At 52.2% G+C, this 21,975-nt stretch overlaps 2 protein-coding genes across 2 annotated transcripts; both read left to right on the forward strand.

The window, feature by feature from the left end:
• Positions 1–264: 264 nt before the first annotated feature.
• Positions 265–3,918, forward strand: IGFBP6 (insulin like growth factor binding protein 6). The gene is made up of 4 exons (XM_059404868.1): positions 265–706; positions 2,650–2,789; positions 2,976–3,095; positions 3,573–3,918. The coding sequence occupies exons 1-4, from the start codon at positions 376–378 to the stop codon at positions 3,693–3,695; spliced, it is 714 nt and encodes a 237-aa protein (XP_059260851.1). The 5' UTR covers positions 265–375; the 3' UTR covers positions 3,696–3,918.
• A 910-nt stretch (positions 3,919–4,828) lies between these two features.
• On the forward strand, positions 4,829–14,678 carry SOAT2 (sterol O-acyltransferase 2). The gene is made up of 15 exons (XM_059404869.1): positions 4,829–5,110; positions 5,558–5,613; positions 6,073–6,209; positions 6,550–6,609; positions 6,929–7,036; positions 8,464–8,740; positions 9,157–9,226; positions 10,009–10,093; positions 10,589–10,634; positions 10,844–10,973; positions 11,907–12,004; positions 12,429–12,527; positions 13,268–13,403; positions 13,883–14,028; positions 14,225–14,678. Exons 1-15 carry the CDS (start codon positions 5,035–5,037, stop codon positions 14,273–14,275), a joined length of 1,575 nt encoding a protein of 524 aa, XP_059260852.1. The 5' UTR covers positions 4,829–5,034; the 3' UTR covers positions 14,276–14,678.
• Positions 14,679–21,975: the final 7,297 nt, after the last annotated feature.

Here is a 21,975-nt window from a genome sequence, read left to right on the forward strand (position 1 = left end):
TCATCCCAATTCCCGCCCTCTCCTTCTTCCACCCCTCCCCACCCTCTAGTGCCTCCAGCCAGCTGTCCAGCTCCCAAATTCCGGCCACGAGTCCCGGGAACAAAGCAAGAAAAATCAGAGTAATTTGGGAAGTAAACAGAAACTTGGAAGGGAGCGGGGGAGAGAAAAGTGGGGAGGACCCAGGTGGGGGGGGCCCTCTCCAGTCCCACCCAGTTTAGGGAATGCCCCTGCCTTCTCCCCCACCCACCCCCCCTTCACCTGGCTCTTAAAGGGCCCGGCCCCTGACCGGCGGCTACTTAAGGCAGAGGGGCGGCGGCGGGCAGCAGCTGCGCTGCGAGGGCTCTGGGAGGAGTGGACCGGGCAAAAATCCTGACCATGACCCCCCACAGGCTGCTGCTGCCCCTGCTGCTGCTAACTCTGCTGTTCGCTGCCCGTTCAGAAGCCGCCTTGGCACGGTGCCCAGGCTGCGGGCAGGGGGTGCAGGCGGGTTGTCCGGGGGCTTGCGTGGAGGAGGAGAATGGGGGGCCACCGGCGGAGGCCTGTACGGAAGCTGGGGGCTGTCTCAGGAGGGAGGGGCAGCAGTGCGGGGTCTACACCCCCAACTGCGTCCCAGGACTGCAGTGCCACCCGCCGGAGGAAGAGGAGGCGCCTTTGCGGGCGCTGCTGCTGGGCCGCGGCCGCTGCCGCCGGGCGCGCGGGCCCCAGGGTGAGTCGGCGCCCCGCCCCTGCCCCGCCCACGTGAGCCCTGCAAAGCCCCGGGCAGGGTCCTGGAGAGCAGGCACCTGCCAGCCTCTGGGTTCTGTACTGTGATGCTTCTTCTTCCTAGCCCGGGGCTGGGCTGGTTGGAGGGGCACGTTTTGGGTGTGAAGGGACAAGAGCGGGAAGCAGCTAGAAGGTTGGGGTGTGGCTACAGGCTCTGGGGACAAAGCAGGGAAATGTCTGAGCTCTGAACCTCCCCCCACCCCCAATTCATTTCCTCTTGAAGGGAAAGGTGAGCATGGAGGGGTTTAGGGCCATGCCATATGCCACAGCATCCCTGCTCCTTCCCTCAATCCCCCCCACCTCCATCCCCCACTCCCAGCTGGAGAAAGGACCCAGATGTTGTTCCCAGCTTCCATTTGGAGAAGGAGAGAAGGGAATCCAGACTCCAAAATCCTGCACACACTGAGAAATAGCCCCTCATTCTCCCCTTAATATCAGGGTGTCCAAAGCACCTGAGCATGGGCTCTAGAACAGAAGATGTCCCAAACCCAGAATTGTTTCAGACTAGACTAGGGTCAGAGGGCAGGCTCGGGGGGGCCTCAAGAGAAGGGGATAGAGGTGGGAAAAGAAGGAATCTGCCAAATCAGGGTTATGATTTAAAGCTGCTCAGAACCCTCCACCCACCCTACCCCACCCTACCCCAGGGAGGAAAATAGAAGTCTGAGTCATTGGGTGGGTAGGACACAAGTGAGTCAGAATCCAAAAGATGGGGGGCAGCAAGGACAGGGGAGGGCAGGAAATGAAAGCAGTCCCCCCACCCAGGGGCTCCTGGTTTCTTCATGGGAAGGGATGAGAAGTTAACTGGGAGTTTCTTTCAGTCCAAATGCCTGTGTCCAGACTGCTAGGGGTCCTCCTAGAAAGGGTTGTCTAGGTGGGTCAGAGAAGGTAGTGGGAGCATGGTTGTGGTAGGGTGCTAAATGGAGGCAATGAGGGGCAAGGTCTGAGAAGGGTGGAAGAAGAAGGATCAGAATCAGGATTGCAGAGGGACTGGCTCTTGAGCTGCGGGTATAAGGAAAGTGGGAGCAACTGTCTAGGCTTGAGGACTGGGTACTTGAGCAGAGCTTGTCTTTGGGCATGGAAAGGAAGAGCTGATCCCTTTGGGGCCATAATATCTAATTTTACAGCTGGGACAAGTTCCAAGCAGTGCATACTCCCCTCCCTGCCTTTCCTCACCCTGACATCCTGGTGGTACCAATTTACTTCCTCACCCCCTCCCGTCCTGAGCTTTCCTAGGCTCCCCAGACACCATGTATGACACTTTCTCCAGAGCCAAGAACAGCCTGAAGGTTAGAAGTCCCTCATTCCCTGCATCTTTGCAACCTGTCCTCTGCCTGTCCTGGTCAAGGGCTGAGTACCGGCTCCTGGGACCCCTGGGGTTGAGGTGGGTTGAGATATGGGGGACCAGAAGGGAGAGGCCCCACTGCGGTGCCCCAAAAGTAACCATGTCTAAAGCCAGGGACACACATTCCACTTGGGTCCCCGCTAACCCCCCCACAGCCCTTGCTCTTCTGCCTCATCTCCCTGGCTTGGTGCACCCCCTGCTGGCTTCTGTGGGGAACAGCCAGGTCTTTTCACTGCAAGCCCAAGGCCTCCCAATATATTTGTGCTTACACTCTGTGTTTGCTTTCCAAAGTGCTTCTGCCTTAAGACTAATCTGGACATATTGTCAGGAAAGGTAATATCCCTCTTTGTCAGAGAGAGAAACTGAGGCCAGAAGAAGGTACAGGTGGAGGCAAGTTCTAACTGACCTCATTTCCACTACTTGGAAAGATCTTTTCTTCCTCCCGCTTCAGGGAGTCAGGGTGAGCAAGGCTCTCTTCCATTTGGTTCTGGTCTTTGACTCCCAATTTCTGGACTCTTCCTCCCCCGTTCCTCTTGTGGCTGTAGGAGAGAATCCTAAGGAGAGCAAACCCCAAGCAGGGACCACTCGTCCCCAGGATGTGAACCGCAGAGACCAACAGAGGAATCCAGGGACCTCTACCACTGCCGGCCGGCCCAGTCCTGGGGGTGTCCAAGACACTGAGATGGTGCGTTTGCGATTGGCGGAGAGCCGGATGGGTGGGGAGCCCTGGAAACTCCCATCACAGGCTGTCCCCTTGGGCGTGGAGAGTTTTCCCACGTGCACGTCCTGGGAGCCCACCTGGGGAAGCCAGGGATGGCATGGTGAAGCTAGGCTGGGCTGGTTCCAGGCTGCGTGCTCTCCCTCCTCCCAGGGCCCGTGCCGCAGACATCTGGACTCAGTGCTCCAGCAACTACAGACTGAGGTGTACCGAGGGGCTCACACCCTCTACGTGCCTAACTGTGACCATCGGGGCTTCTACCGGAAGCGGCAGGTGAGGCCCCTTGTCTCCTCTCTGCCCCTTGGTCCAGCAGCACAGGTGCCTACCAGGGATGGGGTGAGGGGCGCTTACAAAGGGCATTAAGGAGACTGCCCCTGCCTTTAAGATCTTCCCACTTTAGGACCCACACAAACACAGAGAACAGCCACATGCTATAGTAATGGAGCCAGACTGCCTGACTCAGGAATGCTTAAGTCCTGGGCTCACACTGGTGAGACAGCTCTGGTCACCTAGGGGCCTAGGGGCTGTGAACTCACAGGGAAAATTTGCATTTCTAAGCTGTCCCTAGTGCTGATGCCGAGGCTGGTTTGGGAACCACACCTCGACAATTGTGGTTCAGGCCTGGAAGACTAGGGCCAATTGAGTGAGTGGAGAAGAGCAGAACAAGAGACTCAGTACCCATGGGCCCTTCTGTCCCTCCTGCCAGAGTCTGATGGTGGCCCCTCTGATCCTCTGTGCCTCTCTCCCCAGTGCCGCTCCTCCCAGGGCCAGCGCCGAGGTCCCTGCTGGTGTGTGGATCGGATGGGCCAGCCCCTGCCAGGGTCCCAGGATGGCGATGGAAGCTCCTCTTGCCCCCCTGGGAGCAGCGGCTAAGACTGGAGGGCTGGGGTGGGGAGATGCATCAGGGCCCCTGGAAGGAGCATGGGGCTGCCATCTTGGGTCATTTGTTGAGTGATGAGTAACTCAGGAGCCCTGAGCCCCATACTCTACCTTCAGGCCCTACCCCCACTGTCCCCCCTCACCCCTAGACCCCACACACGGGAAGATTATTAGAGTGGGCTTTGGGTGTGAATAAAGCTGTGTTGGGGGTCTCTGGCCTATGTCTCTGTGTCTCTACATCTCACATGTATGGAGCCCCAGCCCTTCTTTCTCCCACTTTCCGGCCACTGGCGGAGGTTTCCAACCCTCGAGCCTCTCCCAGCTACCCCCCAGGGAATGGGAGCAGGACAGACATGGAGGCCATGGCCTTTTTCTCAGTTTGTGACCTTGTTTCTAACACTAATATTTGGACACAAGGGGAGAGGGGAGAGAAAGGATTAATAGTTAATCCCCAGCAGGAACCCAACAAAGAGGAACTCTCGAAATACTTACCTTTCTGTTACATTCTACTAAAAAGGGAAGGAAAGTCTTGCTTATCAAGCCCCTCCCATGGGCCAGACCCTGGAGCATGGGCTTCTGGGAGGACTTCCTCATTGTGTGTTTACAATAACCTTGTCAGGTAGGAACTTTTGCCCCTGTTTTTACAGAGGAAACTGTGGCTTCCAATATTTGGGTCACTTGCCTGAAGTTACACAACTGGTAGATGGAGATTTAAATCTTGTTCTTCCGTCTGTGACAATGCCTGGCCTTCCCTAGACTCAGAATAAGTGTTTGTTTTGCGTCCTCTCTGCCCACATGCTAACCCCAGCAGGTGTAGGGAAGAGCTGCCGCTTGGGGGCCCTGGCACCCAGCCCCTCCTGGAGGGGCCACAGCATCACCTTTGTCACAGGTGGTACCCCATCATAACATGAATCACACGCATACAACATGCCTTATCGCTCAGTCTAAGGGAGCTGAACTCCCTGTTACCTGAAGAGCCTGCAGGCTACTGGGAAGGCGAGTGTGCTAGGCGACAAGCCCCCCTCCCCACGACACACAGAGATGCAAAGCCACCGTTCTAGAGGGAGGCGTGGCTCCCTCAGCTGGACATCTGGGTGGCGGCTTGGGCTGCTGGGGGTGGCAACCATTCCTGGGACAGCCAGCACTCTGGAACTGAGAAGCGTTACCCTCTAACCTCCTGAGCTTCTGGAGGTTCCCTCCTCCTGAAAGGACTTTAGTCTCTGGAGCTGTCGGATGAGCTGAGTGAGATAAGAGCTTGGCAGGCTGCGAAGGAAGGGAGGGGACACTTCTCCGCCACTTCTCCGCTGCCTGCTGACCCGTCAAGACTCACATCATGGAGCCAAAGGCGGCCCGATTGCGGAGGGGAGAAGGGTTGAGAGGAGAGCAAGAGGACCGACCCTCGGCAGAAGGTGAACCGCCCTGGAGGGGTGGGCAGAGAGCTCAAGGGGGCTGGAGGTGGGGACGCCTTGTTGAGGGCGTCCCTCCTGTCTTGGGAGGCAAGGGAAGGCAGCCACTGTCTCTGCCCCTCACTGCCCAGCCAGGAGAGGGAAGTGAAAAGAGATATTCAGAGCTGAGGCCTTGCCCTATCTTGTGGGCTCTTTCACTCCTGAGGGTGAACCGAGTAACTTCCCGTTTCCCAGGTAATGTCATCAGGCTCCCAGTAGCCTCCTCACCCTCTGCAAAAAAAACTTCCCCTTCTGGTCACCCCACCATAATACAAGATACTCCCCTGGTTGGGGGCAGGGAGGCTGCTGAGCTGACAGGGTTTCCTGGACAGAGGAGGCTTCTGGGTCTGTCTGAGGTGGCAGAAGCCTAACTCCTCCCCCTTGGATATGCCCTTTGACCCCTCCTCTTAGGAAACTCTGAGAAGGACAGAGGCCTGGACTTGGTGCAATGGACCCGCCACATGGAGGTGAGGGAATCAGAGGTCCGAGGTCAAGAGGGACAGGTCTTGGGAGAGTGGAGGGGCTCCAACCCTTCAGATGAGGTGAGAGCTAAGGGTTAAGATAGAGGGGTCGGAAATACTTATCAGGAGGCCAGGGGCCAAAGGTCAGCCAGTGAACAGTCTTCTGTTGGCGAGATAAAGGTCAGGAGAGGGAAAGCTGGGGAGAGGGAGAAGAGAGTAGGGTCAGAGAGGACAAGGTGGTCGGCATCCAGACCCTGGCCATGGAAGTGGCTTTCCTCGGTCCTCACTGCTGCCCTGAGAAGCCAGGGAGAAAGAAGTCTGGGGGGAACCCCTGGGCCAGAGCCTTGCCTATTCCCGGTACTTAGCGACATGGCTGGTGCGCAGAGAAACTCAGCAGATACATGGTGAACGAGAGGACGGCTCACTGGGAGAGCGACCACCGGCCTGCCCTGCTCTGTCCCGTAGGCCGTGAAGATGCAGCTGTTGGAGCAAGCTCAGGGACCGCTGATGGAGCTGCTGGACCGGGCCATGTGGGAGGCCGTTCAGTCCTACCCACCACAAGGTGGACCTCCGCCCTCGGCGCCTCCAGATTCCTCGAGCAAGTGAGCCTCTGAAGAGCTCGGGGCTGGGTTCCTGTAGCAGGCGCCTCTTCTGCGAGAGTTATGAGCCCTACATATCATCTCATGCATCCTTTGTCAGTGTGGGCATGACCCCGTCAACCTTCTCTCTGTTGTCCTTATGGCCTCTGCCTGCCTGACACTGACCTCCACCTCTGGGCCTTGTTCTGCCCTGGCCCTGACCTTCCACCTGGTCCTGCCCTCTGGCCCTCACCCTGATCTTCCTCTACTACTGCTCCCAAGTATCCACCTTCTGCAAGGCTCTGCTCTCTGCCCAGAACCACCTTCTCTCATGTCCTGACCCAGAACAACTGTCTTCATTCAGGGCCCGGGAGCCATCCCTGGGGAAACGGAAAATTTTCATCACCCGAAAGTCCCTGCTTGAGTAAGTCCACATCACCGACCCGGGATGGGAGGAAAAGAAAGAGCTTTGGCTGGGGTCCAGGACCCCTCGATTCAAATCCTCAGGTTCTAGGGGTTTGGAGGGAAGACTTGGAGAGAGCTTCTAAAGTTCATGTTCCCCATTTGCCCTGGGCATGATTGTGGAAGAAAGGCCACCTGGATGAGAAGTCCCAGCCATGTCCCAGCCTTTAGCTGCAAGTTCCCAATCGCTAGTCCCCATCCCACATGTGTATCATGCCTGAGCTGGTCCCCATGACCTTGAAGACCCTCCCACACCAACATCCAGGCCCCTGTCCCTGCAGCGAGCTGATGGAAGTGCAACATTTCCGTACCATCTATCACATGTTCATCGCTGGCCTGTGTGTCTTCATCATCAGCACCCTGGCCATCGACTTCATCGACGAGGGCAGGTAGGCCCCCCTCCCGCCTGAGATAGGCACACAGATCAGACCCCTAGGTCCCCAGTGTTCCACCTGCCACTGGCCTGAGCAACCACAGCCCAACCCCCCCACTTTGATCCTTTGAGTACTGGATACACATCACCATCGCTTCCAACAACCTTGCCACCTAAAAGACACTCTTAGACTTCTTCCTTCCACAGCCTTGGATGGCCCTTGGTCTGACCTCCCAGGTCAGCTACTCCGCAGACATTCTGTCTCCTGCTCAAATACTTTTCAGTAGCAACCATGCCCAGATCCATGTGAACACACAGGCACACTTCCTACCTCTCACACTCCCTCCCAAGTCAGCACTGTTTGATCCAAGTAACTTCCACTGGGCACCTTCCAATTCCCCCACCTAAGGGCCAGAGATGAGAGCCAGACCCCATCCCAGTCTCTGAGGCACTCCCAGTCTTGTGGGGAACCCAGAAATGCCCACTGACATCCCCCCAGAGCACTACCAACTCTGGGGATGAGTCTTAGAGAGGTGAAGAGCCCGGGGTGGGGGTCTGTATTTACACCTCCCCTGTCTCACCGGAAGTGCAGTTTAGGAAGCAGTAAAAAGAAGAGGACCAAGAATCTGTGGGTTCAGCAATAGAATTGCCTTCTGGCAAAATCGTTATTAATTATATGAGGAATAGAAGGATCAAATTTCAGTAAAGAGTTCAAATACACGTAAAAGTGACAGACCTTCCTGACCACTCCACCAGCCCCAGACCGCTGTCAGAGATAACATTTTTAACAGTTTGGAGAGTTTCCCTCCAGTGCATTTTCCATGCGTTCACATCCACATGTGCATAAGAACCAAGAAGGTGTCTGTTGTGAGGCTTTGCATAAATAAGATACTTACTGTACTTACTGTTGTGTTTTTACTCCCTAATAACTTATCTTCCTATCTTAAAGATTTTTCCATGTCAGCCCACTGTCCTTTACTCACTCATGGACATTTAGGTGGTTTCCAATTTTTCCCTGTTACAAACCATACAATCTAAACACAAGCAAATAAAACACCCAACGACCTGCTTTCTACTAACTTCGTCTACAGCTACAGACACTCCAAAAGAACACAAGTAACGGAAACCAAGCTAAACTCTGAATATCCCATATTTTAATACCAGCAGCATACAAAGTTCTGAGCCCTCCTGCAACACCTAAGATTCAGAGAGCTCTAAAGGTCATGTGTAAGCAAAATCACCCCACGATTGAGTCTTTTCAGGCAATACCCTGTGCTAGAACTTCGGGACAACAGAGGTGTCATCTTGAAAACCTTCAGATATGGGGCGCTAGTAACTTTCACAAAATACCTCGGTTTGTCTTCCAAGAGTTCTGACTGCAGAGGGAGGGGACAAAGATGGGCCACACATTTGTCTCCTTTGTTTCTCCCTCTCAATTCCAAGGCTGATGCTGGAGTTTGACCTACTGATCTTCAGCTTTGGACAGCTGCCCTTGGCGCTGATGACGTGGGTCCCCATGTTCCTGTCCACTCTGCTGGTGCCCTACCAGGCCCTGCGGCTATGGGCGAGGCCCCGGGCTGGAGGGGCCTGGACGCTGGGGGTAGGCCTAGGCTGCGTGCTGCTGGCGGCCCACAACGCGGTGCTCTGCGTCCTCCCAGTCCACGTGGCCCTGAAGTATCAGCTCCCGCCGGCTTCGCGCTGTGTCCTAGTGTTCGAGCAGGTGATGGGCGAGACGAAGCTGGGGGCGGGGCTCGGGGGGGGGCACTAGATACTATAGTACTGGTGGGGGCGGAGCTAGTTCCTAGGGGCGGAGTCCGTCTTCAAGGGTTTGAACGCACCAGCGGGGGCTCCGAGGAAATTTGCTGCTGTGCAAATGAAATCGGACTTTGCAAGGAGTCACCGGTATTGGCTGACTGGAAGCTCCGCCCTGGCCTTTCCTGTACCCGTTTACCCTTGACTCATTCCAGGAGCGACCTGTTAGGCTATAAGACTGTCAAACAAAAAGATAAAATACGGGCTTTGACAGTACAGATTTTGCAAGCCACCTGCCTCTCTTCCGCCAAGGAGCGCACAGAGATGTTAAGTGATTAGCTCAAAGCCACACAGCAACTTAACCTCCTTTCCATTCCATCTCAGGTCAGGCTCCTGATGAAGAGCTACTCCTTCTTGAGAGAGGCTGTGCCTGGAGCCCTTTGTGCCAGAGTAGGTGAGGCCTTGCGCCGGCCCCGCTGTGAACTCAGGCCTTTTGGCTGTTGAGTGAAGTCAGCGGTTGCAGGATTCTCATACAAGCTCTGGCTTCCTGATCCTGTGCTGCCCCCAGGGCAGAACTCTGGCCTCCCAACTGGACTCTGTGGGCCTTAGTCATCAGGCATTCTCAAGTCCAGCCTCTGAGATATGGCGCCTCTGACACTCAGGACTTCCGGCACTTTCCAATTTCCGGGCCTAGACCCAGAGTATGAGAGCCTTATATTAGGAAGTCAGAACAGAAGGAGAGAAAGAATGTGTGGTGGAACTTGTGGGTGCCAAATGAAAAATGACAAAGCAGGTCCTGTACCAGGAAGTAGGGCGCCTGGAATGGAAGCAAAAGAAGAGTGTCAAAGAGCAGCTTCAGGGGCGCCTGGGTGGCTCAGTGGGTTAAAGCCTCTGCCTTTGGCTCAGGTCATGGTCCCAGGGTCCTGGGATGGAGCCCCACTCAGCGGGGTGCCTGCTTCCTCCTTTCTCTCTCTTTGCCTGCCTCTCTGCCTACTTGTGATCTCTATCAAATAAATAATAAATAAAATCTTTAAAAAAAAAAAAGAGCAGCTTCAGGTCCTGCATAGCCTCACCTTGCCTGCCACACCTCCAGACTCAATATCCAGCCCCTCACCCATCCCCTAAACCCCTGTCCTACCCAGCCCTCCACCCACCCGGCCCATCCCCAGCCCCCACCCCTCTCCCACTCTCTCTCCCTTCCCCCTTCACTGACAGAGCCCTCTCACTCTTCCCCAGGAGACGGCAAACAAGCCCCCAGTTTCTCCAGCTACCTCTACTTCCTCTTCTGCCCTACACTCATCTACAGGAAGACTTACCCCAGGTAAGACCCTGTACCTCTTTCCCAAATGCCCAGGCCCATCAGGGACATTGCCCTTCTCTTTTCCTCTCTCTGGGGTCTTTAGCCTCACCCCAGACCCTGGCCAGTTTCTCAAGAAGCTTCCCATAATTACAATGGGAAATAAGTGGCAGGTAGACTATCCCTTCTGCTTTGCACAGCCCATGGTGACACAAGAGTGACCAACTGTCCTGGCTTGCCAAGGGCTGCCCCAGTTTTAGTACCAAAAATCCTCCACCTTGGGAAACCGGTCAGTCTGGAGCGAACTCCTGATGGTTAGTCACTTTAGTTGACATTCGAGCTAAAAATCCATTTGCCGTGTCTAGTATGGATGGTGCAGAATGTTCTAGACCTTTACCTCCCCAGATTATCCTCCCAGGCCTGAGGAACTTTGGGAGATTCAGAGAGAGGGCCTGTACCCTTGCAGGCAGGGAACAAAATAAAAGGTTGGGAAACATGTTATCCCCATTGCTGTTGCAGGACACCCAACGTCAGGTGGAATTATGTGGCCAAGAACTTCGCCCAGGTCAGAAATGGGGTAGAAGGGCACACACGTGGTGGCTGAGGGGGCATTTCTGGGAGTGAGATGGGGAATGCTGGGGAGGAGGGCAGAGGGTGGTGCTAAGGTAAGAGGAGGCAGGTGCTGGGCTAGAATCCAATTCCAGAAGGAGGGGAAGCTGCTTGTGACTCCTCTTAAAGTGACATGTCCCTCACTCCTCCCGCACCCCTCCCCAGGCCCTGGGCTGCGTGCTGTATGCCTGTTTCATCCTGAGCCGTCTCTGCGTTCCTGTCTTTGCCAACATGAGCCGGGAGCCCTTCAGTACTCGGGCCCTGGTGCTCTCCATCATGCATGCCACGTTGCCAGGTGTGGCCACCAAAGGCAGGGCTGGGGAGGGTTGCACCCGGGTGAAAGCTTCCTAGTAGGGGACTTCTCCCTCCCCTCCCTCTTTCCCTTCAGTCAGGTTCAACACCTCATGCCACTGGAACCTCCCCCACCTGTGGCCCCTCCCATCATGGCTCACTTCAGATGACCACTCCACTCTCTCTCTTTCCACATTGGCCTTCTCACCTGTCTCCTTACCCCTTCAATCTTTCCTCCCCCGCCTGCCCCCGACGAACATCCCTCCTCCAGGTTAGTCATTACCCACCCTGGTTCAAAAACTCCAGTGACTTCCCATTGCTGGCCTCTCCAGATACAGTTTGATCCCTTGGCCTGGCATTCAAGGCCCCTTCCCAGAAAGCCCCTCCTGTCTTCTCATCCTGCCCCAGGCCCTGCCCATTCCTTGAAAGATACTCACTTTCATGCCTCCAGGCCTTCGCTGATACTGGTCCCTCAGCTTGGATTCCTTTCCCCATTTTCCAGCAGCGAAGTCCGGTCTGTTTTGGGGGCCTCCTCCTCCAGGAAGCCTTTCAGTTTTAGCCATCAATCACCATGACCCACCCCTTTTTCTGCACTGCTAAGCCCATCAATGGCCACCATGCTTAGCTCCCAGCACACTTGACCTTGATGCATGGTTGGACATGTCTCCGTCCCTATCTCAGCCTCTGTCTCTCTCTCTCTCTTCAACCACTCCATGAACCCCTGAGGGTCAGGGGTTTTGAGTTTCATCTGTGCATCTCTGGCATCCAACATGGGGGTCATGAGCAGATGGATGGATTAATAAATGCATGAGTTAGTGAGTGACAAATAAGTGGTTGGTAGGATTTGGGGCCCTGGTTGTCAATGAGGGGCCCTTGGAGCTTCCCAGGGGATCCAGGTGGGCCAGTCTGACCTTCAGCCCTTGTCCCCACTCACCAGGCATCTTCATGCTGCTGCTCATCTTCTTTGCCTTCCTCCACTGCTGGCTCAACGCCTTCGCAGAGATGCTACGATTTGGAGACAGAATGTTCTACCGGGTGGGTCCTGGACCTGACCCCTTGGGAGCTGGATGCAGTGAGGGCTGGAGAGTGATCTGGGGACGTTGGTGGCTCCATGGGGTGTCACCTCCGCTGTGCCATCAGTCTCCCACATGAGAAACGGGCTTCCCTGGATATGGTTCTGATGTCACCCCTCCGCCTCCCGACTAGCCAGGGCCAAAAGCTCTAGTTCGCATCTTACTTTGGAATCATCTTCCCCTGAGAGGGAACAAAGGAGGGAGGTCCCCAGATCCTGAAGAGGCAGCTGGGAGAGTGCCTGCTGTCTCTCTTCAGCCAGGGGCCAGCCCCCTGGGGAACACTGGGATAGGGTGCAGGAAGCAAGGAGTTGCAGCTGGGGCCCGAGAAGAGTCAGGACCCTGATGCTCACCTCCTTCCCCTAACCCTGACCCCATTCTTCCCCCAGGACTGGTGGAACTCAACGTCCTTCTCCAACTACTACCGCACTTGGAATGTGGTGGTCCATGACTGGCTATACAGCTACGTCTATCAAGATGGGCTGTGGGTACGAGCTCAGCAGACCCCCCCGCCCCGCGCCACCAGCTCCCACAGCTAGTAGAGTCTTTCCAGGACATTCTCTTTCCCTCTGTCTACACCATTCACATTTTCCAGACCCAAGGGCCCCCTTGACCTCCATCTACGCTCTTCTACCCAACCCAGTGGGCAGAAAACCCTCCTTAGAATCTGACTTCCTTCCTTCCTTATCCTTTTTTTTTTTTCAAAGATTTTATTTATTTATTTGACAGACAGAGATCACAAGTAGGCAGAGAGGCAGGTAGAGAGAGAGGAGGAAGCAGGCTCCCCACAGAGCAGAGAGTCCGATTCGGGGCTCGATCCCAGAACCCTGGGATCATGACCTGAGCCGAAGGCAGAGGCTTTAACCCACTGAGCCACCCAGGTGCCCCCTTCCTTCCTTATCCTTAATTCCACTCCCCACAGCATTTCCCCCTCCTTAGACTCCTCAGGAACATGTATATAGCGACTCTCAGTTACCAAGACTTTTCACATACATGATCTGCATAGTAACCCTGACAAGCATCATTATATCCCCTTTTAAAGATTGCATTAGCCCAAAGAACTAATAAAATGCTCTTAAATAAGATATACCAGCCCTTCAGACCCCAAATCCCGTATTCTTTCCATATTCTTTGTACCATACACTCTTCTGGCTTCCTTAAAGAGGGAACTCTTTGTGGAGAAGTCTTGAGGAGACTTATTCCACCCTCCTCCCCCCACCCCTGCCAGCTCCTTGGCGGCCGGGCCCGAGGGGCCGCCATGCTGGGTGTGTTCCTGGTTTCTGCCGTGGTCCATGAGTACATCTTCTGCTTTGTCCTGGGATTCTTCTACCCCGTCATGCTGATACTCTTCTTAGTTATTGGAGGTGAGCTGGGCCTCCATGTGCCACGGGAGGGGGAGCCATCCAGAGAGAGGAAGCCTGGAGTCCTGCTTCTGGAAATTCCAGACTGACAGGGGAGGACACACACCCTTCTGGAGGGGGAAGCATGAAAGTTGGGGTGTGAAGGAACTTGGGAACAGGGAGGGAGGCAGCAGGGGTTTTCTTGGGGGATGTGGGAGAAGATTTCTGGCTAGAGAGGAGCATCTGAGAGGAGCATCTGAGTGGGGCACACATAGAGGGAGACAAGGGGGAGAAGCGGCGTGGGGATGGAAGGTTTAGTATAAGATCCAGAATACTGCTATAAACAGAGGAATCCTGCTTTCACATGAGCCACTTGAGATCTCTATGGGTTGCTAGATCTGGGTTCAAGTTCCTGTCATCACTCCCCAGTGCCCTGGGATGAGAAGGCAGCCAGGGAGACGAGGTATCTGGAGTTGGAGTAACAAGCTTTCCTCTCACATCAGGGCTGATGAACTTCATGATGCATGACCGGCACACGGGCCCAGCGTGGAATGTGTTAATGTGGACCATGCTCTTTCTGGGCCAAGGCATCCAGGTCAGCCTGTACTGCCAGGAATGGTACGCTCGGCGACACTGCCCCCTCCCCCAGGTAAGGGACCATGACCGTCACTCAGCTCCCCATCTAGAAGGACACACCTCCCCTCCACAACAGCCAGCCCTCTATTGTTCCCCAATTCAACAGCCATTTGGTCAGGGACCAGGGCCTGGTGTGGGGGCTTCTGTGTCTTGGATGTGTAGGGTGGGCACAGGGGAACTCATGTACAATTCACCTCTCTCCGGCACAGACGACCTTCTGGGGGCTGGTGACACCTCGATCTTGGTCCTGCCATACCTAGAGATCAGAGCACCCTCACTGCCCAGATGATACCACCAAGTTCTTCTCTGCCTGCAAAGCCCGGGACCAGGGTGCCCCTCCCTGCACTCCTGGATCTAGCTCCAAGTCAAGGGGGCCTGGCAGGCATGACCAGGGAACTCCAGAGACGGAGATCCATGGACCCAGAGGGCCACTGAGCACAGACACGGAATGGTGGTAGCTCTTGAGCCTCCAGCCCCCTAGAGCAGGCACAGGGTCCACTCCTACCTCATGACTGTCCAGACTTGGGAAGACTTGAAGGATCTTACAGATCTGGTCAATGCAAGGTGACCTAAAGAAGCCGGGACCGCCAAGGTTTGAGAAGGGTTTGGCTGGCGTTTTGTACTGTTACCAGTACAATAATAAACTGTGTCTCTTTTTATTCATTCATTTGTTGATTCCTTCATTCATTCTTTGATGAAGGCCCACTTTGACAGGCACACTGGAAGAGCTGGGTCCCCAAAGGCAAGACTGTGTGGTGGGAGGGGCTGAGGGTCTTGGAAGACACGCATTGCCTTTTTAATGCCATCCCCTCCCCCAAACCCAACTTTGCCCTCCTTTCCACCTCTATTCCTCCTTCACCTCACATTTCCACACCCCTTAATTCTTCTGCTCCCAGCAACCTCATATCTGGGACGGCCCACTGCAGACCCAGGAGAGGAAGTGCCTGTACAGACCTGATGCAATTATCTCACCTTCCTGAGCCCCATTTTCCACAGCTATAAGGGGACCTTAAAATGAAGAGTGTCCTGACCGTACGGGTTCAGAAGGTCAAAAGATTCATGTTCAGCGCCATTCCAGAAACCAGACTGTGTCGTCACTCTAAGGAGAGGATCGTTTCTGTCCTCCTTACACAGGTCCCCCCTCACCTGGTGTGGGGAAAACATCTAGACCAGTAAACTTTTAGGGAACTTAGCCCCGGGACACAGAGGATCAAACAAACCAGGATTCCTGAGAGAGGGATAGGTACTTCTTTTTTTTTTTTTAAGATTTTATTTATTTTATTTGACAGACAGAGATCACAAGTAGGCAGAGAGGCAGGCAGAGAGAGAGAGAGGAGGAAGCAGGCTCCCTGCTGAGCAGAGAGCCTGATGCGGGACTCGATCCCAGGACCCCGAGATCATGACCTGAGCCGAAGGCAGCAGCTTAACCCACTGAGCCACCCAGGCGCCCAGTACTTCTTTTTTTAATAATAATCTTTTAAAAAATTATTTTAGGGCGCCTAAAAAATCTTTAAAAATAAATAAATAAATATTTTATTTATTTATTTTTGCGTGCATGCAAGAGAGAGTAAGCCCAAGCAGGGGGAATGGGCAGAAGGAGAAGCAGACTCCCCGCTGAGCAGGAAGCCTGATGCAGGGCTTGATCCTAGAACCCTGGGATGACAACCTGAGCCGAAAGGGGATGCTCAACTGACTGAGCCATCCAGGCGCCTGGTACTTCTTTTTTTTTTCTTTTCCATGTTAACAGTGTGAATGGATATCTTTTCATGTCAACAATATAGATCTATTTCCTCACTTTTTTTTTTAATATTTTATTTATTTATTTATTTGCCAGACAGAGATCACAAGTAGGCAGAGAGGCAGGCAGAGAGAGGAAGGAAGCCGACTCCCTGCTGAGCAGAGAGCCTGATACGGGGCTGGATCCCAGGACGCTGGAATCATGACCTGAGCCGAAGGCATAATGAGGCTTTAACCCACTAAGCCACCCAGGCACCTCTATTTCTTCACTTTTACTTACTGCATGTATACACTAGAAGTTATTTAACTATTTATAGACATTTCAATTGTTTCCAGTATTTGGCTCTTATACACAATTCTATGATGCACTTCCTTGTGTATATATATACATCTTTGTGCATTTTCCTACGGCAGTTTTTGAGAAACAGAATTACTAGAACATTGGGCGGTATTACTCTCAATTTTGTATAAGTTGCCAAATTAAAAACTTCCCTCTGGAAGGTTTAAGTGAATTTAAGTTATATGACATCGCCCATTTCCCAATGCCCTTGCACATATGGGGTTGGGTCAGCTTCTTTATTTTGGCCAACCTGATAAATAGAAAATTATGATGTCTATTGTTTTCATTTTGCTTTATGATCACTGCTTTAAAAATGGAATATGGACGCCTGGGTGGATCAGTGTTTAGCCTCTGCCTTCGGCTCAGGTCATGATCCCAGCATCCTGGGATGGAGCCCCGCATCGGGCTCTCTGCTCAGCGGGGAGCCTGCTTCCTCCTCTCTCTGCCTGCCTCTCTGCCTACTTGTGATCTCTGTCAAATAAATAAATAAAATCTTTAAAAAAAAAAAAAGAGGAATATACTTTCCTATATGTACCAACAATTTTTGTTCACTTTTATTTTTTTTAATTTTTAAAAATGATTTTATTTATTTGACAGAGAGAGAGAGAACATAGGTGGGCAGAGGGAGAGGGAGAAGCAGGCCCTCCACTGAGCAGGGACCCCAACGTGGGGGTTGATCCCAGGACTCTGGAATCATGACCTGAGCCAAAAGGCAAACGCTTAACCAACTGAACCACCCAGGCACCCCAACATTTCATGGTTTTAAGCACGCAGAATTTGCACATCTGATTTGTCTCTCAGTATTTCATATGTTTTAATGCTATTTTCTTAATCTTAATTTATTATTGTTCATTGCTAGCATATTGAAATCAACTGATTTTATGTCTTATTTTGAATTATGATTTCCAAAATGGAATGAATGGCACATTTGGTTTCAATGTGTTATGTATCATATCTTGTATCATATGTTCCTTTATCATGCCATAGTGAGTTGCTGCTGTTCCCTCCATTTTCCCTACTCTCTTGTTGTTTTGGAAGTTCAAGTGTACTTTTCCAATCCCTTGATAGTTACCCATCCTTACTTGCACAGATAATCCAATACCTACTTCTTCATCATCATTTTTAAATATACCAATTATGGGGCACCTGGGAGGCTCAGGCCGTTAAGCATCTGCCTTCAGCTCAGGTCATGATCTCGGGGTGCTGGGGCCGAGCCCCGTTTGGGGCTCCCTGCTCGGTGGGGAGTCTGCTTCTCCCTCTGCTGCTCCCCCTGCTCCTACTCCCCTCTCTCTCTCAAGTAAAGAAACAAAAACTTAAAAAAGTTAATATACCAATTATTTCTTCCATTACGATGTTTTATTTTCCTGCCACTTCTACCCTGCTAAGAGAGACCTTCAGAATACTTTGATCTCTCTTACTCTGCTTCCCATCCCTAGGTGTGCCCAAGAGAACACAGTACTTAGCGTCCTAGGTATAATTAGATTTTTGTCCAGCTCCGTGAGCATTTAACAGCGTGATATTTGGCCAAGTGTCCTTTTCACTGGAGGTTTTCCTCCCCCCTCATCTTCCTCTTCCTTGACTTCTCCATTCCCTGAGTTTTTTCTTGAGTATTTTCCTCAGGTGAGATAGGAGATTGAGATACTCTTTATAGCTCTAAATATCTTTCTTTTGCTCTGACAGGTGAAAGCTTTCCCAGCTGGGGATGGGGTCCCTGGGCAGCCAATCTTTTTCTCTCGCTGTCCCCACGTTTAGCTTCCAGTACCTCAGATGGAGAGTCCTGGGTCAATTTGATGCTTTTCCTTTGTATAGAACTGGCTCTTTCTGTCTTGAAACCTGAAAATGTTTTTCTTTAATCTTGGAATTCAGGAGTTTTATGCTTAGATGTCTGTCTTGTCTTTTCTTTCCTTTTTGTGTCTTCCTGTGCCCTTTTGGTCTGCAAGCTGAGATCTTTTCTTCAAGTCACTGAAGTCTTCCTCTATTTTTAAATTATTACCTCTCTTCCATCTGTGCCTTTTCGTTCTTTTGGAGCTAATACATTTGAATGTTAGGACTACTGGATCTATTCTCCAAGTCTCAAATTTTCCTCTTTATTTCCATCTCTTTGTATTATTTGCTCTGTGCTTTGAAGTATTTTTTCCACTTGTTCTTCCAAGCCACTAATTTGAGTCCCAGCAGGGACCAGACTTTTTTCTCTTTTGATGCATATACTAATTTTTGTGGTTGTTGAAATAACGTTTCTTTAGTTCCAGAAAGTACTTTTTGGTACACTACTGAAGCTCTTTAAGTGCTCCTAATATTTTCTGAAGTTGTCTCCTAACTCTTCAGTGGTTCCTGTTGCTGCCTGGTAGGCAGGAAGAACAGCTAAGATGACCTCATCCCCGTAAAGCCAGGGTCATCTGACTCATGTTCTTTCAGGATTCCCCATGGTCCCAACCTCTGGTCAGGGGCTCTCCAAAGCCGGTCTCCAGACTCTTCCATAGTGAGAATGAGGACGTTCCTCCCCAGGTTTCCTCATTAGGCCTTCCCCTTCCTAATTCCAAGTTCAAGCCCTCACTGGCACATCCAGTCCCTGGCCCAGCAGCACTCTGGTTAAGCAGAGGCAGGTGTTTGCAGTGGAAATTCCCTTAGAACAGCGATTGTCAAACTGGACCACACCCTGGAATCCCCTCCAGGGCAGGCCAGGATAGGATGAGCCCCACCCCAAGATTTTCTGATTCCTTCTAGGGCGTGGCCTGGGAATTGCCAAAATATGCTGACACTGCTGACTGAGGAACCACACTTTGACAACCCCTGCATTAAAATACATGAAACCAAGCCACCCTTCTTCAAAATTATAGCTTTTTTTTTTTTTTTATGGTGAGGAAATTAATCAATGTCAGGAAGGTGTTGTCTCCTCATTTTACGTGGGTTCTTCAACTTATTCATCGTGCTGACGCTCATACACGACTGGGCTCCATCCAGGCCCCCTCGCCCACCAGAGCCATCTTGGGGGCTTTAGTGCCCTGACTCCTGGTCTGAGAAGAAGGCAGTGGCAGAGAGCCAAATGTGCCCAGACCAGAACCCCTTCGTGCTGAACCAAAGTGGAGCAGAGGTGGGTCAGACAAGAGAGCCCCCCCCCTCCTTTGCACAGGCTCAGGCCCCTTTGTGGAACCTTGTTTTACCCTGGTACCCAGAGGGTGGCAGCAGAGCCCCACCAGCCTTGGGCCAGGACATCAGTGGGGATACAGTGCCTGGAGTGGGCATCTGCATTCGAGGCAGGGAGGACTCTGGGGCCATCTTCCCACCCAGCAAGGCCCTCCTTCTGGGTTAGGAACCACCTTGTCTGTCTGTCCGGGTTGACTTCGCTGGGGCCCTATCTGTGCCCCTCAGACTCTGTGCCCGTCCTGTAACTCAAACACCTTCTATTCACCTCTTTGACTTGTCCAGTTTTTTCTCCGCATCTCCTTGCTTGTCCTGGGATCCCATGTAACACTCACTCCCCTCTTCTGTGGCCCTCTTCCTAATTGGTGCTGGCCCAGTGGTCTGCAACCTCCATATCGTCCCATACTCCACTAGTTGGAGTTTCTCCCTCCCATATTACTCCTCCCTCACTCTGCTGCTGGAAGCACCCCTCCTATAACACACACTCCGCAACTCTGAAACACAGAACTCAAATGGGCATTTCAGCAATGTCCAGTGATCCTATGGAGGACTCCCTCCCCACTCTCCAAAAGAACAACTTCTTTTTTTTTTTTTTAATATTTTATTTATTTATTTGTCAGAGAGACAGTGAGGGAGAGCACAAGCAGGGGGAGCAGCAGGCAAAGGGAGAAGCAGGCTCCCCCTGGGCAAGGAGCCCGATGTAGGACTCAATCCCTGGACTCCAGGATCATGACCTGAGCTGAAGGCAGACACTATAACCAACGGAGCCACCCATGCATCCCCAGCAACTTGGTTTCTTCTCTCTTTTCCCACCATTCATCTCCTACTCTATAGATCCACCTAAAGCACCCACTCCAGCTTTCCTCGACTCCAGGTTCCTCCTGTGAACTGCAGGAATTTGCCCCCCTCACATCGTAAGACATCCCCTCCCTTCCCACCACCTCCAACACTAAGACCCTTTTATGAGTTCCAGGCACCTCCCCCTCCTTTCCCTCTCTACCAAATGTTCCCATTAGCACCCAGGTGAGTTCCTCTACTATGTCCCATCTCTAACTTTCCCCTCTTCACCCCAGATCCTCATCAGGCTGTCTCCCTGCTCAGCTTCCTGTCATAGCCAAACTTCTGGAAAAAGTTGTCTGCTCACTGTGGCTGTTTTCTCACCTCCTCTCACTTTTTTGAGTTAATCGTGTTATCTACAAAAGTGTCTCTTCACAGTATAGTAGGGGTAATTACTCCAGCACTTATTCCTTCCTGTCACCTCCTTTCCGCCCTTAGGGATCCACTCTAGTACATGACAAATCTCTATGTGTTCTTGAAAAATAAGAGTGTTGTACTTGACCTTTTTAATTTATATCAAGTAATTTATGCTACAATTCTCATTCTATTCATCACTGTTTAAAAATATGTAAATGGTGCTATATTTAAATATGTAAATTTCTGCTGATACCTGTGTAGTATTCCAACATAGCCACACACTACATTTTTTTTTTAAGGTTTATTTATTTTAGGGGTGCCTGGGTGGCTCAGTGGGTTGAGGCCTCTGCCTTCAGCTCAGATCATGATCCCAGGGTCCTAGGATCAAGCCCCGCATCGGGCTCTGCAGGGAGCCTGCTTTCTCCTCTCTCTCTCTACCTGCCTTTCTGCCTACTTGTGATCTCTGTCTGTCAAATAAATAAATAAAATCTTTAAAAAAAAAAGATTTATTTATTTTAGGGGCACCTGGGTGTCTCAGTTGTTTGGGTGCCTGCCTTTGGCTAAAGGGTCATGATCCCAGAGCCCTGGGATGGAAGCCTGCATCCAGCTCCCTGCTCAGGAGGGAGCCTGCTTCTCCTTCTCCCTCTGTCCCTCTCCCTGCTCATGTGTACTTGCTCTCTCTCAAATAAATAAATAAAATCTTTTTTTTTTTTTTTAAGATTTATTTATTTATTTGACAGACAGAGATCACAGGTAGGCAGAGAGAGTAAGGGAAGCAGGCTCCCCGCCGAGCAGAGAGCCCAATGCGGGGCTCGATCCCAGGACCCTGAGATCATGACCTGAGCCGAAGGCAGAGGCTTTAACCCACTGAGCCACCCAGGCGCCCCAAATAAAATCTTTTTTAAAAGGATTTATTCATTTGGGGGCCCTTGGGTGGCTCAGTCGTTAGGTGTCTGCCTTTGGCTAGAGTCATGATCTCAGGGTTTGGGATCAAGCCCCACATTGGGCTCTGTGCTCTGCGGGGAGTCTGCTTCTCCCTCTCCCCCTACTCCTCCTGTTCACTCATGCTCTTTCTCTCTCTCAAATAAATGAATAAATAAAATATTTTTTTAAAAAGATTTATGTATTTTAGAGAGAGAGAGCATGTGCTTGTGCAAGTGGGGGTAGGGGCAGGGGCAGAGAATCTTTAAGCAGACTCTCCACTGAGTGTGGAGCTCCATCTGGGGCTGGACCCTGGGCTTGATCCCACAACTCTGAGATCATGACCTAAGCAGAAATCAAGAGTCGGATGCTTAACTGACTGAGCCATCCAGGTGCCCTAAACTTTTTTTCTTTTTTGAAGTTATTTTTGGGAGGTGCCTGGGTGGCTCAATCAGTTAAGCACCTGCCTTGGGCTTAGGTTGTGATGCCAGGGTCCTGGACTCCTGGCCTCATAGGGCTTCTGACTCAGCAGGGAGCCTCCTCCCTGTACCTCTGCCCCTCCCCCAGTTTGTGCTAGCTCGCTCGTGCGCGCGCGCTCTCTCTCTCTCTCTCTCGCATGCACTCTCT

The sequence above is a fragment of the Mustela nigripes genome, chromosome 6 (genome assembly GCF_022355385.1).
Source record: "Mustela nigripes isolate SB6536 chromosome 6, MUSNIG.SB6536, whole genome shotgun sequence".
NCBI classification, from domain to species: domain Eukaryota; kingdom Metazoa; phylum Chordata; class Mammalia; order Carnivora; family Mustelidae; genus Mustela; species Mustela nigripes.

Coding starts and splice junctions, on each gene's coding strand:
- SOAT2 (XM_059404869.1), top strand. CDS start 5,035: ATGGAGCCAAAGGCGGCCCGATTGCGGAGGGGAGAAGGGTTGAGAGGA. Junction 5,111..5,557: donor GGACCGACCCTCGGCAGAAG/GTGAACCGCCCT, acceptor CCCTCCTCTTAG/GAAACTCTGAGAAGGACAGA. Junction 7,037..8,463: donor GACTTCATCGACGAGGGCAG/GTAGGCCCCCCT, acceptor CTCAATTCCAAG/GCTGATGCTGGAGTTTGACC.
- IGFBP6 (XM_059404868.1), top strand. CDS start 376: ATGACCCCCCACAGGCTGCTGCTGCCCCTGCTGCTGCTAACTCTGCTG. Junction 707..2,649: donor CCGGGCGCGCGGGCCCCAGG/GTGAGTCGGCGC, acceptor TTGTGGCTGTAG/GAGAGAATCCTAAGGAGAGC. Junction 3,096..3,572: donor GCTTCTACCGGAAGCGGCAG/GTGAGGCCCCTT, acceptor CTCTCTCCCCAG/TGCCGCTCCTCCCAGGGCCA.